This window comes from Mesocricetus auratus, unplaced genomic scaffold (genome assembly GCF_017639785.1).
Source record: "Mesocricetus auratus isolate SY011 unplaced genomic scaffold, BCM_Maur_2.0 Super-Scaffold_100001, whole genome shotgun sequence".
NCBI classification, from domain to species: Eukaryota; Metazoa; Chordata; class Mammalia; order Rodentia; family Cricetidae; genus Mesocricetus; species Mesocricetus auratus.
Window position 1 is genome coordinate 539,239 of NW_024429187.1, and position 20,446 is coordinate 559,684.

General features: G+C 40.5%; 1 protein-coding gene across 2 annotated transcripts; it reads left to right on the top strand.

The window, feature by feature from the left end:
• Positions 1 to 8,794: 8,794 nt before the first annotated feature.
• Positions 8,795 to 16,042, top strand: Clec1b (C-type lectin domain family 1 member B). Of its 2 annotated transcripts, none has more exons than XM_013126027.3 (6): positions 8,795 to 9,057; positions 10,590 to 10,685; positions 11,776 to 11,898; positions 12,043 to 12,194; positions 13,906 to 14,012; positions 15,839 to 16,042. In XM_013126027.3, exons 1-6 carry the CDS (start codon positions 8,994 to 8,996, stop codon positions 15,981 to 15,983), a joined length of 687 nt encoding a protein of 228 aa, XP_012981481.1. In that variant the 5' UTR covers positions 8,795 to 8,993; the 3' UTR covers positions 15,984 to 16,042. The 2 variants fall into 2 exon arrangements, with proteins under 2 accessions (XP_012981481.1, XP_005087191.1); XM_005087134.4 differs by having other exon boundaries at positions 8,798 to 9,057; positions 11,773 to 11,898.
• The last annotated feature ends 4,404 nt before the right edge of the window (positions 16,043 to 20,446 follow it).

Here is a 20,446-nt window from a genome sequence, read left to right on the forward strand (position 1 = left end):
GTGGGGAAAGTGAGATGAATCACAAACCCTCCTTAAGAGTTAGAATGTTGCCAGTTTCCAACTGTAGTGCATTGTTCCTTGCTGTGAAGCCAAGATGATGTGTTTGCAGGCAAGCAAGAGTGAAGGCTTCATGTAGGAATTCCCATGATACTTTTGGATGTTTAAAGAATGAATAAACAACCCTGTTTTCTTCCCTGCCTGTATGTAAGGACAGTTAATCCTACAATGGGTCTAGTTTGTCCTCAGTCATACCAGCTATCAAGGAGAATCATGGCAGGAAGAGCTGTGTCATATATGCCTGAGAAGCGTAATAAGTGTGTGTGTGTGTGTGTGTAAGAGAGGGAGAGATAGACAGAGACAGAGACAGAGACAGAGACAGAGAATTGACAATAGAGAGGGGTTGAAGCATGGGGGCATGGGGGAGAAGTTACAGTGTGCCTAAATTGGGTATGGGAAGGAGTGCCCTCTGTTGGTTTGGTTGAGTACAAACTCAGAACAAACTTTTCCAGCAATGTCTCGCTGCATTGCAAGTGATAAAAAGCAGGCAGAATGAGCTAAAGGCATGCTTACACTTCTTTTAACCTTGAGGACAGCTCGCAGCCATTGCTCACAGGACAGACAAAACTCTAACAGAAAACATGCCATCTTCTCAGCATGAATAATCAGAGGGTGCTTATGGTCACAGCTGTAAACAGTCAGAAATGATCAGATATGTGTGGACCCGAGTTGCAAGGATATCTAGATGGTCACAGGACCTGAAATCTCTTTAAGCTACCATTCATTTATATTTATTTTAAAAACCGTGATAATATAATTTATATCTACATTCCCTGTCTTAGACATAAAATATCTGAATTTTATTTCCTACAAATTGGGAGTAAGGTCACTTTACAATGATTTACATTGCAAAACTAAATGTTTTAACTATGGGTCATGGACACTAGTCAACAATAGTAGATGGCTGTGGTGGTTTGAATAAAATGATGACTATAGGCCCATAGGGAGTGACACTATTAGGAGATGTGGCCTTGTTGGAGTAGGTGTGTCACTAGGGGGTAGACTCTGAGGTCTCAGAAACTCAAGCCAGTTCACTTCCTGTTGCCTGAAGATCAAGATGTGGAACTCTCAGCTGTCTTTCCTGCACCATGTCTGCCTGTACTTTGCCATGCTTCCCAACATGATGATAATGGACTAAACCTCTGAACTGTAAGCCAGCCCTTGTTAAATGTTTTCCTTTTCAAGGGTTGCCAGAGCCATGGTGTCTCTTCACATCAATAAAACCCTAACTATGACAATGCCATTCTGTCTATTGTGTAGAATTAAAAAAACAAAAAAACTCTGGTTTGCAAACACACACACACACACACATACACTACAGTCATTTATTTACAAAAACCATCATTTTAGTCTGCTTTCTATTTCTGTAATGAAAGACCATGAGTAGAAATAACTTGGGGATGAAAGGGTTTTGTCAGCTTAAGGCTCACAGTTCATCATGAAGGGAAGTCAGGACAGAGACTAAAGTCAGAAACCAGGAATGAGGAATTGAAAGAGTGGCCTCAGAATAGTGTGATTAGCGACTTGTTCCCTGTGATTTACTTAACCTGCTTTCTTCTATACCTGTACTAGAGGCCCAGGGGCTGCACTGCTCTTAGTGTCCTGGGCACTCCCATATCAATCCCCGATCAAGGAAATACTGAATAGGCTTTCCTACAGGCAATCTGATGGAGGTATTTTCTTGATTGCTCTCTTCCCAAATAAAGTAACTAGCTCATTCCTAGAGCTCACAGTTGTCTTAAAGGCTGTGTCTATTTCTAATTATGCCATACATTTTTAAATATAAAACTTACAGGCCGGGCGTTGGTGGCACATGCTTTTAATCCCAGTACTCAGGAGGCAGAGGCAAGTGAATCTCTGTGCGTTCAAGGCCAGCCTGGTCTACAAGTGCTAGTTCCAAGACAGCTTCCAAAGCCACAGAGAAGCCCTGTCTCAAAAAACTAAACAAACACACAAACAACAAACAAACAAAAAAACAACTACTACACTATACAAAGAAGTAAATTGCTGTTAGGAATTTGTTATGGGTAGAAATACCCTAAGCTTGTCTTTCTGAATGTGACGTTCATAGGGAAAATAGGTAAGATTATGTTGAATCACCTGAATGTACTTAATAAAACAAAAAATCTTTAAACATTTCAAACACTGAAGAAGTTTTATCAGATGATCTGTGAATTTTATGACAATATTAAATAAGATACTAATTGATGGGTGATGAATGGCAATTAGCACTCAAAGGACATATGCTAGAAGAAAAGCACAGAAGCACATTGTCCTTGGAACTCTCCCAAAGGACCCAAGTCAGACATTTAACCACAGACCTGTATAACACATGCTGTTAACCCGCTGAACATGTAGTTACTTGTCAGCAGTAGGAAACTAACTCAGAACTTGTCTTAGTTGTTGCTCTAGTGCTACAAAGACACACCAAGTCCATGGCAACTATTATAAAAGAAAGCCTTTAATTGTGGCTTGTTTACAGTTTCAGCAGTTTAGTCCATCATTATCATGGCAGCATACAGAAAAACATGATGATGGAGAGGCTGAGAGTTCTACATCTGGATCCAGAGGCAGCAGGAAGAGAGAGACACTTCTGAAACCTCATACCACACCCCCAATTACACACTTCCTCAACAAAGCCACACCTACTCCAGTAAAGGCCATTCCTTCAAATCCCTCTCAAGGAGAGCCACTCTCCTATGACCAAACATTGAAATAGATGAGTCTATGCGTGCCATTCCTATTCAAACTACCACAGAATCCTAGAAAATAGTTTCTTTCCATTGCTAACCAGAGCTTTCAGTACGCAGTCCAAGAGATTTACCACTGCGATGCAGCCCTAGTCCTTCCAAGAAAAAACTGGGGAGTCACACCTGAGCAAAAGTTTCAAACTTCTCTAAAGTTTTCCTTTATGCAGAGGAACGAGGAGACTAGATAACTGGTCTGTACTGGATATTTGGTCTACATTTGGTGTGGGTTTATACTTTCAGATTACTGGGAGGTTATCTACGTCTTTCCAGGATCTGTGTCTGGGTAAAGATGGGATTAGCCACAGGTCTCCAGAATGGGCTATGCCTACTCCCCAGGAGGTACAGGAACACACAGCCATAACATGCTCTTCAGTAACATTTGTGCATGATCTTCAGACATGAATATTCATACATGATTCATTCATGATCCTTTCTATGCACCTTGAAAATTGATGGAGTGATCAAAGTGTCTGGAGGCTCCCAGTTGTACTACAGAATTGAACAGATATCCCAGTCCTCAAAGTTCTTGAATTACAAACACAAGGGCCCTAGTTTGATTGTCAGAACCCATGAAAAATTAAATGTTCTTCCCCAATAATGAGATTGATGATTACCTTATATGCTGTCCTAGAGCCTTCATCCAGTAGCTGATAGAAGCAGAAGGAGACACCCACAGCTAAACACTGAGCTGAACTCCTGGAATCCTGTTACAGAGAGGGATTAAAACTTGGTTGGAGAAACCCACAGATATAGCTGACCTGAACAAGGGGCAGTTCATGGACCCCAGACTCATAGCTGGGCAACCAACATAGAACTGTTTTAGACCCCCTGAACGTGGAAGTCAGTTCAGAGGCCTGGGCAATCTATGGGGCCTCTGGTAATGGATCAGTATTTACCTCTAGCACATAAATTGACTTTGGGAGCCCACTCCACATAGAGGGATACTCTCTCAGCCTAGACACATGGGGCAGGCTCTAGGCCCTGCTCCAAATGATATGACAGACTTTGAAGATCCCCAATAGAAGACCTCACCCTCCCCTGGGAACAGAAAGGGAATGTGATAGGGTAGGGGAGGAGAGATAGGAGAGGGAACTGTGATTGACTAATGGTCAAAGACAGAGGTACCAAAGACCCAAAGGAAACAGAGACAAAACAAACTCAGACAGAAATAAAAATGGCCACAAGGAGGAGACATAGGATGAATAGAGAATGGAATTCAGTTATAAACCTGGTTGTAAGCTATCTTGATTTAAATAAAGAATTATCAAGTAATTCTCATTGTTTTGAATGTGACTCAAACTTACTACCCTGTGACCCTCTGCATGCAAATTAACCACTCAGTTATGTGCATTTTGTTTTATGTTTTGAACAAGATCTCATTGTGTTGTCTGGACAACTCTCAAACTTACTATCCTCCTGTCTCACTCTCTATATTAATGACATTACAGGCATTCACTACCAAGCCTGTCTAATTTCCTTACTAGTAAAATTTGTATACATATAATAGTTACTACAATGATAATTGATAAAAACCCTATAGAAGCAGCCATCACTCCCCCTTCCCCATAGCTGAGGTAAGTTTTATCTAGTATAGGTAATTCTAAAGTGGAAGGAACCTATACAGATGCTAAAGGGCTGTGAAAATTGATTAAACCAACTCAAGGAGTTCAGCCAATTACATTCTATTATAGTGGCTTATTTTCCTTGAGAGCATTGCATGTGCAGCTCTGTACATGGTATATGGATGTGTTCATGTGTGTGTACGTGCACACACACACACACACACACACACACACATATGAAAGCTACAGGGTGACATCTAGTATCTTCCTCAGTAGTTCCCCACCTAATTTTTTGAGATAAGAGATTTAATTGCTCTGCAGGTCACTGATTGGTCAGGCTAGCTGGCCAACAAGCTCTAGGGATATGCTTGTCTTATGCCTGGTCTCTTTCCCGGTCGCCACAGCTCCTGCTTTTTTAAGTAGGTTCTGGAGATCACGCTCAGGTCCTCCAGCTTGGACAGCAGGCACTTTGGCTACTGAGCTATCTCACTGCCCAACCCCTTCACAGCATGATGGTGAGACATTATCTTGCTCTCTGCTTGTTTATTAGTGTGTTCACCACCACCCATACACAACTACTGTGCTCCATTGACTGTTTGACCCCAGAAAACAGTACAGTGGCAGGGACAGTCACAGTGATGATGATGTACAGGTTTAGAGAGAGGATAGGTTAATTATCTCTGCCGTGTAGGTTTCATTGTGACCTAACACTTTGTATTTCACAGCAGTCTGGCATGAAGCTCCGCTTAAAACATTCTTAACCATGGGTTTTTACTCAATTACACCAAAGTTACTCAACTGCCCATATCTTTATCCACGTGTTTTCCTTGCCCAAAAATCATTCCCTGTCCCTTCCTATTCTTTGTGACTTTGCCTTTCCTTGGGATTTTTATCTGCCATTTGATTGTCAAATAACATTTTACTTAGATAGGATTCATGCTCCTGGTAATCTTAACATGATGGCTGCAACCCACTGTGTGTTCTTTCTCATTTTCATTTTCTCTGTTATGTAACCAAGGGCTCTGCTTCAGTTGCCCTATAATTAGTGTAAATGCTGCAACTTTTTAATAAAACTCATTTAAATCCACGTATTTAAGGTTCCCGAAAACAAAGGAATACATGTTAATTATGCTTTATTTCCCACAACAGGAAATCCTGTCATTTTCCAAAGAAAACCAACATTTCCTTTGTGTGCACAAAGTTAATAAGCCAAAAGTGAGCCAGCAATTTTAATATGGGCAGCTGAGGGGTGAAGGGTAGGGAGCGGAACTGGGGGTTGGGGGCAGATAGGAATGCGTTGGTAGAAGGCCTTACACTTCGGAGGGAAATTGTCTGATCATCAGCTTCAAAGTACTCTTTCTATGTTCTTTTGGTCAATGCTTCCTGACTTACTGTCTGTCTCTCTCCACAGCCCCTGACTGCTACTGTATCTTGATTAGTCTTAGCCACAAGTTTACTCCACTCCCTTCCTTTCTAGTCACATCCACACCTTGACACACGGATTCTGTGATCCGTTACCCATTCTTCTTCCATAAAAACATGTGATGCATCTAGACAACACAGAAACTTGGAAGGCATCTTAATGAGATAAAAGCATGTGAAACCTGGGGAGATGCTGTCACTTTTTAAATGTGGTCATAGAAAATCCCCAAATTCTTAATAAAGTTTTCATGTGTATAATCGCCTACTTATCCAACACATATTGACTGTGTGATAACTGTATGCTAGTCAATCACTAGAACACATCATTCTGGGGATAAATGCAACAATTTAAATATGGGATCTTGAATTGTAGTTCAGTGGTTACAGTGCTAGTGTGGTACTTACGAGACTCTGGAGTTGGATCCCCAATGCCACACAAAAAAAAGAGAAAATAAATTAAATGGAAAAAATATAACTATGTGTGAATAAGGGACAGGAGTGTGACCCGATGGGCAGTGGGTTTGAGGAAGACATTATCAATGTCAAAAACAAAGATGATCTAGTCCAATTGCAAGTCTGTGCTCCTGAGGGCCAGTGCCACACCGTCTCCATGAACGTTAAGAACTAGCTTCTTGTAGACAATCAGTATGGATTAGATACTTGAGTGAAAATAAATAAATAAAATTCATATAATAGTGCTTTTAGATTTCACATATAGGTGAGTTTTTATTCTAAATTAGAATGTCACCAGGTTATGTTGAAGGAACGGCTTGGTTTTTTGTTTTCTTTTTGTTACTGTTTCTAGAATGAATAAAAGAGGAGGTAAATATTCAAGTGGAAATAAGAAATGTCATTAAAGGTTTTGCAGTGCAGCTAAGAAATATCTATCCAGACTCTGAATTTAGTAAAAGAAAGAAGAAAAATTTTGTTAATCTATTTTTCTCTTCACTTCTCAGTTTTATTTTTTCCTACATAGTTTAGTTTGCATTCATATTATATGTAAGAGAGTAAAATTAAGTTTAAATGCCTTTGGAGACTTTTTTGACCCTGCAGTTCTCCACATTTGTGTTTTAGGCTCATAACACCAAATGCTGTGCTTGGAGGATGGAGGATAGGATGCACATAAAGGCAAACTCTGGATCTAAAGAGAAGATTGTGACTGGAGTAACTGAGGAACCAAACAGCAGTGACAAATTCCAATGAGAAAGGGGAAAGAACCAGTAGAATTCTTTCACCCTGGCTACAGAAAGGAGTGTCATCCTATGGTCTGAGACTCAGGGTCTGAGGCCCACCCACCTATGTCTTCTTCTGATGCTGAATGTACAGTCCCATGAAGTAATGGACCTGTAACGTAAAGTAAGCCTGATCCCCTGTTGGTTTATAGGAATAAATAGGACTCTCTCATGATTAATCCAGTTGCCCAAGACTCGGAATATTTGGAAACTTAAACAACGCAAGCTAATTATTATTTTTAATTACTTAAGGTTTACAATATTTAATACAAAAACATGTACCATCATTCCCTATGCCCTTGGAGTTCACAATTACGCATTCAGTTTAATTTACCTGATTAAATTTTTCAAAGGGGTTAATTTCGTGTGTAAGAAACATGGAGTAAAACATTACTGGATAGAGTGTCTTTAGAATTATAGCTCTGTACATGCTTTTTTCTTCATTAAGCTGAACTTATTCATTCTATAATATTGCACTGTTTCTGTATGTAGTTGGGTAAAACACTGAAGCGAGGCACTAAAGGAAACACCTTCTTTTTTTCAGTTTGCAATGGATATGGATAAAGGAAGCAGGAGCTCTAGCTGATCCCAAGCTTTGCTGGAAGACTGAGTTATCTCTCACCCCTTTTCAGGGAAAGGAAGACTCTTCAGCTGAGGTAGAAGCTGTGCAAACAGCAGCAGCCATAGCTGAATAGTTGGTTGTCTTTGTGGAATCATATGAGGAGTGTAGGAAAAAGGTATTTCAAAATGCAGCACCCTTTCAATAAATTGACAAAGAATCCCGAGTGAAGTAGACAGCAAGGAGAAAAAGAAATGAAAACATGTAAAAGATGTCAAAGGGAACACAGGCGAGCAGACACCTTCCAGAAAGTCCTGTGCGGTCCCCATGCTGAAAGACAGAGACTGGATTCTCCTAAAAGCAGAAGGGCAGTGATGTGATCACTTCTGTGACAAATGTCAAGGACCAGAGGCTTTGAGGTCAGGATGCTTTACTGGCCATGGATAATCAGCAGAATTCCCTGATATAATATTATGTAAGTCCTATCCTAACACTGAAATCGGTAGCATTCACACCAATATTGCTACAATAACCACCTTAGCTAGTTCTGTGTGGTGCTCCTGTAGCTGCTGCCCATTTCTTTAGAGCAGAGTGATGAATTGCACTCTGATTAAAAGGGCTTTAGAGAAAACAGCTCCCTCTGCATACAGTTCGCTTGCTGAGGAAAACCACACTCAAAATTAAAGAATGTCATTGAAATTTAGATATTTTTTTAAATCCAAGAAATCCATTTTGAAGTGAAATATCACATCACAAGTTCTGTAATTATTTGATTTTTTTCCTTCAGTGCCTAGGTCTAAGAGATCTCAGGTCCACCATAGGTGGAATCTTCAATTTTTAAAAAAATAAACTGACTCACATTAGATGCAAGAATTTGAGTGAATTCTAGGCCATTGTGAGGAGTGGTCCCTTTTAATGCAAAATTAAAAGCATCAATTTAGCACCAGATGCAATAATTGATAATTTGCTGTCACCATGTGATTTGCCATACATCTACGGGTATTTTTACCCATGAGTAAACAGTTCACTTATGTGATACATTTTCAGCTTTCCTAGGGTTAAGATGAAGCGTGAACTTTTGTTCTTTGACAGGATACTCACGATGGAACATCCCTTTACTCGGTGTTGAAGATAAGAAAGCAGGAAATGAGCCCCGCATCTACTCTTTCACCACAAGTTATTATTATTTTTGTTTTTAGGTTCAAGTCCACGTATCTCTGAACATCCATGAAAGGGCTTCCTGGAAAACAAGACAAAACAAAACAAAACCCAAGTGTCCCGATGGTACATGGCTCCACAGCGCCAGGAGACGGAGACCCACTCTGGCAGGCACTGAAATGATAAGAGTGGACACTGAGTGAGTTCTGCAGACTCACTGAACTCTGAGCTCACTTGCAGTTCAAGGGGAGCCATGCAGGATGAAGACGGATACATCACTTTGAACATTAAGCCCCGAAAACCAACTCTGAGCTCAGGTAAGAAGGGTCATTCAGCAATTTGGACTTTCTCTCCCCCTCTATCCCCTAGTGATGCCGCTTAATTTTATTTGTGTTCTCCTGAATGATACTCTTTCTCTGAAGCATCTAAATGAGGCCTACCAAGGCTTCTACAAACATAATGAGAATAAGGGCAACAACGATAGAAGAGAGGGCTTTGTACTATGACTATTAGAATGCAATGCTGGGTGTAAGAAGCTAATGGGACAAAGGGAAGGACAGTATGAAAACTCTAATGCCTGACAAATGTCTTCATATTTTAAATTCCATTGGTCACAAATTCCATTTGTATGATGGGAACTGGTTGTGAATAAATACATTTGTTGAATGACTCACTTGGAAAAATATTTTTTTAAAAAAATTCTGGAGGGAAGGTTTTTGTAATCTGAACTCTTTCATTTTCCTTCTGTTTAAAATAATATAAAATCATTGGGTCATGCCAACAGGTGGTGGCGAACGACTTTAATGCCAGCACTTGCGAGGCAGAGGCAGGTGGATCTCTGTGGTTTCAAGGTCAGGCTGGTCTGCAGAGCAAGTTTCAGGACAGCCAGGGTTGTTAACACAGAGAAACCCTGTCTTGAAAACTGAAAAAAAGGGTCATAGTGTTCTTTAATATGTAAACATTTTATGTAAAATATAAAATAAAAAGTTTTTTTCACCTTTTTGAAAACAATTTCAAATTTCTGAACACCAGAAAATAAAACTCTTCACTTGTCTTCTATGAAAGTCATTGTTTATATGATTAAGGATGCAGATAGATAGACAGACAGACAGACACAGAGAGAGAGAGAGACAGAGAGACAGAGAGAGAGACAGAGACAGAGAGAGAAACAGAGAAATACATGTGGACTTGGCAGTTATGTTTTAGAATGTATAGAGAATTATCTATGGGGAGCAGAGATGATGGAGATGGGTGAACGGTGTAAAGTAAGTCATTCTCATTGCGGATGGCCACCAAGGGAACGAAGGCAAAATATCCACCAATACTGTTTTTGGTTGTTGTTGTTTTAATTGTGTGTGTGTGTGTGTGTGTGTGTGTGCGCGCGTGTGTGCATGTGTGTGCATTGTGTCGTATATGCACGTGTGAGTATGTGTGTGTGCACAGGAGAGCAACCATACTTGTGTGTTTGTGTGGGTATGAGTGGTTGTACATGTGTCATGTGCCCTGTGGAGGTCGGGGGACAGCTTTCAGAAGTAGGTTCTTTTCTTCCACTCTGTATTTTAGGAATCAAACCCAGGTTGGCAGGCTAATGTGGTGAGTACTTTATCTGCTAAGCCATCTCACTAGCTCAAGTTAGTTGGATTTTGAGACAGAGTCTCATGGAGCCTAGACTGGCATTGAATTTGCTACAGTAGTCAAGGCTGGCTTTGAACTCCTGATCCTTCTGCCTCCATGACCTGTGTATGAGGCTGTAAGTTTGCTCTCCCAAACACAGCTTACTTGGAAAATCCTGAGAAGCCCAGGATGGCCTGAAGATCTTTTCTTACCTATCTTTATTGTGCTCCCATAGCTGACTCTGCTTCTTCATGGTGGCGTGTGATAGCTCTAATTCTGCTGATGTCATCCATGGGGCTGGTTGTTGGGCTGGTGGCTCTCGGCATCATGTGTAAGTATTGGCTACTCGCCAGGGCTTTGATCTGAGGAAAGCCATACCCCCAGGAGTTCCTGGAATAGTCTACTAAGCTAACTAATTGTCTCGTCTGTTTGTCACCTATTCTGATTGCCCTGCACACAGCTATGGATGCAGCCTTAGCAAAGGAAAACTCAGAAGGGAGAACTCGCTCCTCCGATATGGATCTTTTTTATTTTTCCTTAGTTATAATTACTTTCAGAATGTATTGTTAGCATTTAAGAGGCTCAGTATGGACCCAGGCTGTCTTTCTTTCTTCCTCTCAGTCTTGTTTAATCTAAGGACCAAGCGATTTGGAATTTTGCTGATTTCATCAATAAAGCCCGTGTCTTCCTGTGTGAAGTCTTATTTGTTCTAGTCTCTAAATTTAAAATATCTTCCATCCCATTTTATTTACTAACACATTGGTTTTCTGTTCATGAATACCTAATCATAAGACTTTATGAGGTCATACCATAATTTGTGTTGCTAATTCATTTGTTTTCTTGTTTTTAATATATTTTAGAAGCCTTTACTCATCATATTTTATTTACATGGATATACAAGAGTTTTAAACATCATAAGAGATAATGTGTATTTTTTCATGTTTTAATTAACTACTTTTTAAAATTTAAAACATTTTCATAAAGAACTTAAGAAACCACGCAGCCAAATGAAGCAGACTGAAAATTGGTACATCTCAATGAACTTCTTTCTGTACAGTTAGAAGAGCCATTCCACCATGCAGTCTTAGGTGGATTAACTCAGTGTTATATGTAGAACAGAACACCAATGTTAGGCTTCTCTCATCTCTGTGAAGCCCACTTAGGAAATATCAGATCAGCTGCCTTAGCCATGTGTTTTCACCTCAGGTCCTTTTCGTTGTCAATTTGCACGCTCTTTTATGCATCCCTCGCTTGGTTCTTTATATGTCATTGTTCAGTATTCATTTATTCCTATGTACTCAGTGAACTCTTCAACTACTGGCAGGTTTATAGAAAGGAAAGTTCACTGAAGAACCCTGCCATCATGTTTTTGACCTTGAGACAGACCCTGGGGTAACTTGTCTCTTCTCTACATTTAGCAGTTACACAGCAGAGGTACCTACTAACGGAGAAGGAAAGCCTCTCAGCCACTCTGCAACAGCTGGCCAAGAAATTCTGCCAAGAGTTGATTTGGCAAATAGAGCTCAAGACAAAGAACACTTATGGTAAGTCTGGGTTGGAAACGTCGTCTCTTCAAGCCCTGTGTGTCTGTTATGGTAACAGGAGGGAAGCCCACCAGAGCAGGCACACTTCACCGGAGCAAAGCTGTGGCCAGGCTTTGACAGCTCAAAACTCGGTCTCTCCTTCAGAGCACAAGTGCAGTCCCTGTGCCTCAAGGTGGAGATACTACGGAGACAGTTGCTATGGGTTCTTCAGACAAAACCGAACGTGGGAAGAGAGCAAGCAGTATTGTGCTGAGCAGAATGCAACACTCGTGAAGGCTGCGAACCAGAGGACTGTGGTAAGGAGAGTCCCGTGTCAAACATTTGGGAACTTAAGGAAAAAAACTCTCAAAGGAAACATGGAATCTGGCTGTTTCTTTTTCTTTTCTTTTTTTAAATATGTTTCTTAATGGTTTGCACTTGGTGCTCCTCTGAGAAATTTAGGAAGCCTGATAACAAATACAGAGATTAAATATTTAATCTAGTAATATTTCAAAATATCACAGCAGTGTTTGAGTAAGACTGGATTTGTGTGTGCCTCCATAACGGCAAAAGTGGGCAGTGGTTCGGACAGGATGCATCAGCATGTGATGCTCCCATCACATACATTCCAGTTTGGGGAGTTTCTGCCCCTTCAATGTAATCCCAGGTTCATAGAGAAGTTTCAAATAAAAAATACATTTACTCAGTCAAAATAGGGGAGTGTCCTAGCATGGCAACTCTATTATAAAGAGATTACATGGAGACATGAAACATGCCATGACTCCCATCATTCCAAACTGACATCACTTGAAAATCTGAATCTGTAATATAACAAAGAAGTAATATCACTTTTTGAGAAAAAAAGTTAAATATCAATTGGATTTTTCCATCAAGTCCAGCAAGGAGGCATCTTGGGCAGTGTGGATATGTGTCTATACGGACATGTTTTAGAGAAAAGTGATCGATGGATTAATGGAAAGCGGTCGGTGGCTCACACTTTAGGGAAGAGAGAGGTTGAAGTGTCTCCTGTGCAGTGTTATTCCGAGTGTTACACTTCTGCTCACAAGCTCAAACCATTTATTTTTGTTGTTGCTTTCCAAGAGTAGATTCTTGTGTGCTATTCTGGGATGCATGAAGGCATAATAAATATTCGGCTTCCTTTTGCTTTTCTTTCCAACAGATTGATTGTCCATTCATCTAATAGTCAACCCATATATACTGGAACCACTCTGGGACCTGCATCTATGTACTTAATAAAACCAAAGTCATGAACTTAAAAAAAATCTGGGCAGCCTTTAACTCTAGCATAGGAGATGCAGAGGCTGGCAGATCTCTGAATTTGAGGCCGCCCTGGCTTGCAGAGTGAGTTCTAGGACAGCCAGGAATACACAGACAAACCCTGTCTTGAAAAACAAAACAAACTAACAAAAGTAAATGACAACCAGACAGGAAAAAGTAAATCAGAGCCAGATGTAGTGGTACATGCTTAGATAGTGATAGTTCAGGCTAGGATCTCACGTTTGGGGCCAGCTTGGGCTACTGTATATTTGGAAAGATAGAAGTTGTTTACTAATTTCTTTGAGAAAGACATCTATAGTTCTCTATTCATGCGACTAAAACAGATTAATATTTCCATGTATAAGATAATCAAATCCAAGAACCTAATTTCAGGGATTTTAACAGCATTTTGTTTCCTGTCATTTGTAGCTGTTGCATTCATCCCAACTGAATCATATTTAGAGGTCTCCCTGGAACTCAAATCTTTAAATGGTAGGAAATATAAAAATACATGATAAAAACATAGGAAGACTAGACTATCATCTATTTAATACAATTTATCTTGTGCTCCGTAAACTTTTAAATATCTCAAAACAAACTAGCAAAATCCTATACGTGAAATATAGCCCATCAGTAGCAACATAGATGCGTAATTTCAGATGCTTGCTTGAGGCTTTATTGTGAAGTGTGTCACTGTCATTTCCCAGTGCTGTGGAGGCACTTACCATTGTATGGATTTGTTTGCAACAGGAATACCTCACAAACAGGACTACTTCGGTCCGTTGGATTGGGTTATCACGTCAGAACTCTAATAAGGACTGGATGTGGGAAGATGGCTCAATTCTTCCGAAGAATATGTAAGTCTCTGGTAGCTCAACTAGAAAGCATTACTCAAAGCTTTGAGTCACATCTTTCTTGTTGAATACAAGTTGCCTGAAAGTTGAGATGTCTCTCTACCCCACTATGGGTTGTAGCTGCCAGGCACTTCTCTCTCTCTCTCTCTCTCTCTCTCTCTCTCTCTCTCTCTCTCTCTCTCTCTCTCTCTCTCTCAATCTCTCTCTCTCTCTCTCTCTCTCTCGTGTGTGTGTGTGTGTGTGTGTGTGTGTAAATTGACCTGATTCTTTTGTGCTTTGAGAATAAATTTATCTTTTCCATTATTTTATGGTTAGAATAATTATCATCAAGGTTATTTTCATTATCTTTTTGTCCTATGGGTCTCCACAAACCAGGTAGATTCTAGATCACAAGGCAATTCTAATGCCTTACAATGAGTCTCTACCCTTCTAATGGCATTGTAGGCAAATGACCTCATTTCATTGAGTTGTGTTATTCAATATGGCTCTGTCTCTCCTTAATTTTTAAAATTTAAAGTTAAGTATGTGTGTATGAGAGAGAGAGAGAGAGAGAGAGAGAGGGACACTGAGAATTCACATGCCACATTGTATGTGAATGTAGGTCAGAGGACTATTTGGGTGAGTTAGTTTTCTCCTTCTACCATGTGGATCCTGGAAATCAATTATAGGTCAGCAAACTTTCCAGCAAGCACCTTTCCCCACTGAGCCATCTTGCTGGCTCTCAAAACAGCTCTCTAACCACTAGTTTCAGTATCTTTTGTTTATTCTGCACAACAATGCACTCTCTCTGTCCATAATTTATGATCAAAGCGTATATAATTCTATCATTATTTAAATAAATAACTAAGCCAGCATGTATTTATTATTTACCTTGGAGAGAATCTCAGGACACACAAATACATACAAACCTCCTGCAAACTGTGGCCTTTATCTCTCATTGCTTACTGCCTTGCTCACAATATTGCAAGGAAGTGGTGTTCTCTCTAAATTCTCAAGGAGTCAAATTCCCCTTTCCCTCCTAGAATCCATGACCAACTCTTTTTTTGTTGGTCACGTCTATTTGAAGGCCGCTTCCTCAGTGAGATCAACTCTAATGGCTCCCACTAAAACCTGCTCCTTTCACACACACACCTGCCCTGTTGTCTCCTTACTGTTCTATTTCTTCACAGCTCTCACTGCCATTTTCCTGTCTGCTTATCTGTGGGCACCTTACCAATTTCTCCTCACTGGAATTTGGGTTTTTAAAACAAGAAGATACCCTGTCTTTCCTCTGCCTCAATCATGGAGCCAGTTTTATAAGTCATTGGTGTCATAGGCGTCTGTCAAGTAGTCTTAAACATATTTTCCCATCTCTCATTGTAAACAGTAATTCGGGGACTAGAGATAAACTTTTGAACTAGTCACCTGGTGTTAGTTCTCAGCTCTGAAGTATTTAGCCCATCTTACTTCTAGAGGATTTTCCCATGTTGTACAGTTAGCTGCTGTCTCTGTAAGAACTTCCCATTTCCTCTCTGCTTATGTAAAACCTGCTCTTCTTTCAGTACTGACCCACAGTGAATTGTACATAAATCTTTGGCATGTCAGAGCATGGTCTGCCTCCTTCTCTGGACTCCCCTTGCACTTTCATTGACTTTCTCCTGACTTACACTGTGTTACTGGACTTTTCTTGTGTATAGTGGACAAAGAGTTTCTCAAAAATGAGAATGCTGCTTTTTCCCCACCTCATGTCTCCAGTTTGATTAGCAAAACATACATATCCCTTGCTTCCTTATATACTTATCTCAAAAGCAAAACAAAAAAAACTGTGCCCTCTGCCTTTGCATTTGCAGGATTGATCTTTCTGGGAATCCAGGAGAAAACATGAATTGTGCTTATCTTTATAATGGGAAAATCTATCCAGCTTCCTGTGAGGACAGACATTATTTAATGTGTGAGAGGAAGGCTGGCCTGACAAGAATGGACCAACTGCTTTAAGGATGAACAGGATGTCAGATAAGTGCTTGATTATACAATAAAAGATCTGGAGAAAAGAATTCCCTAGTCATAAAACTGTTTATTTTGCTTTTTTATGTCATCCTATGTCACCTATCTGATCCTTTCTCTACACATGAAAACCCAGCATGTGAGCAATCACTAGCTTTTCAGAATTTCACTTTCCACTAACTTTCTTTTTATCTTCCATGCACTGTATGGCATCCACTGCACCTTCAAACAGACACATAAAATTAAAGCTGGATCAGGACACAGGGATAGTAGAAGTTGTTCTTCCTTCCGTCCTTCCTTCCTTCCTTTCTTTCTTTCTTTCTTTCTTTCTTTCTTTCTTTCTTTCTTTCTTTCTCCTTCTCTGCCTTGTTTAATCTAAGGACCAAGAAATTCAGAACTTTGATAATTTCATCAATAAAGTCAGTGTCTTTCTGTGTGAAATCTTGTATGTTCTAGTCTCTAAATTTAAAATCTCTTCCATCCCATTTTATTTACTGACACATTGGTTTCTGTTCATGAATATCTAATCATAAAACTTTATGAGATTATGTCATAATCTATCTATCTTTGAGACTGGGTCTCACCTTTGTAGCCTTATCTATCCTAGAGCCATTTTGTAAACCAGGTGCCTTCTTCTGTCTTCCAAATGCTCTGTGTGTGTGTGTGTGTGTGTGTGTGTGTGTGTGTGTGTGTATACTAAAATAAACTAAAATGAGATGGTATTGCCTATCTTATATTCCTCATCAAAAATAAACTTCAGAGTTTAATCTTATCTGTACAATGAACATACGATTTCAATTATCTATATAATTTATATACTTTCAAGAAATTTTCAGGCTCCTGATACCAGAAACTCCATGGAAATGGTCCCCATGACTTCATTGTTCATTATCTGTGACCAGCACCAAGCATGTCCCTGACTCAAGGCAAAAGAAACTGTGCTTTTCATCCTGGGAGACAATAGTTCACTCTCACCAGTTCACCTCTCCTTACTCAACAGTGGTCATCCTCTGTACAACACAAGGAAACTGGGTTTGAGAGAGACCACACAGGCTCTGTAAAACCAGTAAATATTTCGTGACAAAGCAGTGTCCAGAATACAGAAGCAGAAGCAGAGTGTTTTATCTGCTTCTTTTCCTGATGGGTCTATGTTTGGTGTTGCTGAGTAACTGAGAAGTATTTATAGGACCTGTAAGGAAGCACCTCTACAGGATAAGAGGCAAAAGTTGTACTTTCTCCCCCCACAGCTTCCTTTGTTTAACTGGTCAGAAAATAGGAACATGAATACAGCTCATTTCAGTTGAGGTCTTTGTGCAAACTGAAAATGTTCAAGCATGAAGGTAGATGGAACTCAGAGGGCTGAGGAGACAAGGAAATCTGTTTTTAACACACACTCCCCGTGACCCTGCTGTAAGCAGTCAGCTGATAGTACCTTTCAATAAACATTACTTTAGCACTTACTCCCTATGTTGTTTGGGGCAAAGGGTTGGGCTATGCAGTGAGCTCATTCCCTCATCCAGAAGAGAATTACAATGAACTTTGATGTAATTATGTAAAATAATGGTCAGAGCATCAAGCATTTGATGTTCACAAAATAAGTGTTAGTTTCACAGCTCTGTGCACTGATGTGCAAATCTGCACCTTGGTTTATTTTAGACTCTCCGTAAAGGAATACAGTTTGGAGCTACAGACAAACAAGAGTACTTCTTCAGTCTCTTGATTGCAAATGCCAAGATCTTGGTCTCAAAAGAAGAAAAGTCTTGGCTTTTTCTCTTTTTCTCTGGAGCTGGGAATTCAGGGCTGAACTTCTTGTATGTAACTGTCTTTTGCAGAAACCAAGTAGGAACTAATAATTCAGAAACTGTCCAAACATTAACCCTATACCTGGACTTTAGAGTTTTTTCATCTCTTCAGCATGTGAAAGGACATATTTATTTTTTATATTATTTATTTATTTTCAATTTCATTTTACATTCCAACTGGAGTTCTCCCTCCCCACCCCTCCTCTCCCATCCCCAGACCAACTCCCCATCAATCCTCCCAACAGGTAAGGAGTCCACAAAGTCTGGCACATTACGTTGGGGCAGGACCAATCTCCTCCCTTTGGGTTAAGGCTGATCATGGCTTTCCCTCATAGGGAATAGATTCCAACAAGCTAGCTCATGTATCAGGAATAGATCCTTGTCTTACTTCCAGGGACCCCCTCAGATAACCCAAGCTTCACAACCGTTTCCCACATACAGAGGACCTAGTTTGGTTACATAGAGGTTTCATAGTTGTAGGTCCATAATTCATGAGTTTCCATGAACTTGGTTCAGCAGTCTCTGTAGATTTCGCCATCATGATCTTGGAAAATTCCCAAGAATCCACAAGGATGACCCAAGCTAAGACTCACAGCGATAGTGGAGAGGATGCCTGAACTGGCCTCCCCCTGTAATCAGATTGGTGAATACTCCAACTATCATCATAGAGCTTTCATCCAGCAATTGATGGAACCAGGCACAGAGATTCACAGCCAAGCACCAAGCTGAGCTATGGGAATCCAGTCAAAGAGAGGGAAGAGGGAATACATGAGCAAGGGAGGGAAATGACATACTTGTATATTACTATAGCATAAACAGGTTTAGAAGGTGTTATGATATGACCTAAGAGGCACCTTGGCAGGTGGGAATCAAGAGGCCCCACTATGAATGACAGATTAGACAAGCCATGCAGACATGAAGTGTTTATTGGGAGGGTGGGGGCAGAAGGGAGAGAATGACAGTGCAGAGCTGCCTCATACCCCGAGAGAGAGAGAGAGAGAGAGAGAGAGAGAGAGAGAGAGAGAGAGAGAGTGAGACAGAGAGAGAGAGAGAGATAGACAGACAGACAGACAGAGAGACAGACTGAGACAGAGACAGAGAGAGAGGTAAAGAGAGAGAGAGAGGCAGAGACTTAGAGGCAGAGACACATGGGCTGGGAAGAGGAAGAGGAAGAAGAAGAGGGAGAAGAAACAGGGTTATGTCTGTTTAAAGGGAGGGGCATAGCACATGTGCACTGCCTGCGTACTGAGCATGCCCACAGAGGTGACAGACTCTATCAGGTCTCCGGGGGTGGGCCAGGTATGCCTAGATGCTAACAGAGGCAATATATTTAATGCCCTTCTAAACATACATAGAAGGTGAAACTAATCACACTGTGTCTACAAAGTCTCTTCTTCCTAGTAGTCGTGCCTAAAGTATATCTTAACATGAAAACAGCCCAGATCCTACAATCAGAGCATTCCATCATTTCAATTCAAACACTCAGCATTGAAGTCGCTAAGTGAACTGACTTCTTTGAGTCCTAACTTACAGCTAGCTTTTCCTCCTGTTTCACAGAACTGTAGTGAGGAAGTAGCTCCTGTGATCGGGTTTTAAAATACTTGTCAGGCATTCGATGGATGATAAACACAAATATTATCTAAAACAAACAAACAAAAGCGTCAGCAGTACAAGCAGCACATGGATCTTTTGTTGGGAGAAACCAAGGACTTGTAAAGATTTATCAGGAGTGGGTGTCAGTGCCGACGAAACGAGAAGAGAAACTAGAAATGAGAAAGCTGCCTATGGAGCTCTGGCTCGGGGTTAGTTGCGGTATTATTTGTTGTGGTGGTTTCTTCCTCTTTTCTTGTCTGGTGGAACTTAGCACATGCAAAGGTTTATCTGGAGTTCAGTCATTATGTTTTCAGAGCCCAGCCCAGAAAATGTTGGCAGAATGTGCTGGACCCTTTTCATTTGTCCCTAAAGTCCCCCACCAGTTACCCCTTGTATCTCAGGAAACTAAACTCATTGAGTGTATTTTTTGGGCAACCTCAGCTTCTAAGAGGCATAGGGGAACGTCAGACATATAATTCAGATCCACTCTTCTTCTTGGTTTGGTGAGTGAGGCCTGATGCTCTGCATCCTAGCCCTTAGCTCTAGTGAGGCAGGTCACAAAGCCCCAGTGTCTGCCGTGCATGTCTTACCACACCCTCTTTTCCCAAACTATAATCCTGTTAGTGAGTTCCCTTGCATTACTTCTTGAGTGTGCCATGTGTGATAAAGAACTATTGATCCACTGAGACTCTAAAATTTAAAAAAAGAAGATGCAATTTTGTAAGTAATATGAACTATAAATCACTGACAAGTGACCTTTGAACATAAGGACAAGTGGCCTAGAGATAAATGATGTCTATGAGATCAAATTTCTCAGTACCAATGCTGTAGTCACAGGATGTGATGAAAATGGCCATCTGTCCACTAAATAATTCATTCCTCCTCCAAGAATAAAGTTACCTTTGCATGCTGATGCCCAGGCAAAGCCAATCTTTATGACCAATACAGAAATGCAATTGATAGGGGAGGCTGTGATTCATATCACTTCTTGGTTATGGCTTTCAAGAAACAAATGTGAAGATGGAGGTTTCTGTCTCGTCTGGTCCTACAGCTGCTTTC

Bases quoted from the DNA above. Each gene is read 5' to 3' on its own strand.
- Clec1b (XM_005087134.4), top strand. From the start codon at position 8,994: ATGCAGGATGAAGACGGATACATCACTTTGAACATTAAGCCCCGAAAA. The intron at 10,686-11,772 runs GTAAGTATTGGC...CTCTACATTTAG, and splicing joins GGTGGCTCTCGGCATCATGT to CAGTTACACAGCAGAGGTAC. The intron at 12,195-13,905 runs GTAAGGAGAGTC...TGTTTGCAACAG, and splicing joins CTGCGAACCAGAGGACTGTG to GAATACCTCACAAACAGGAC.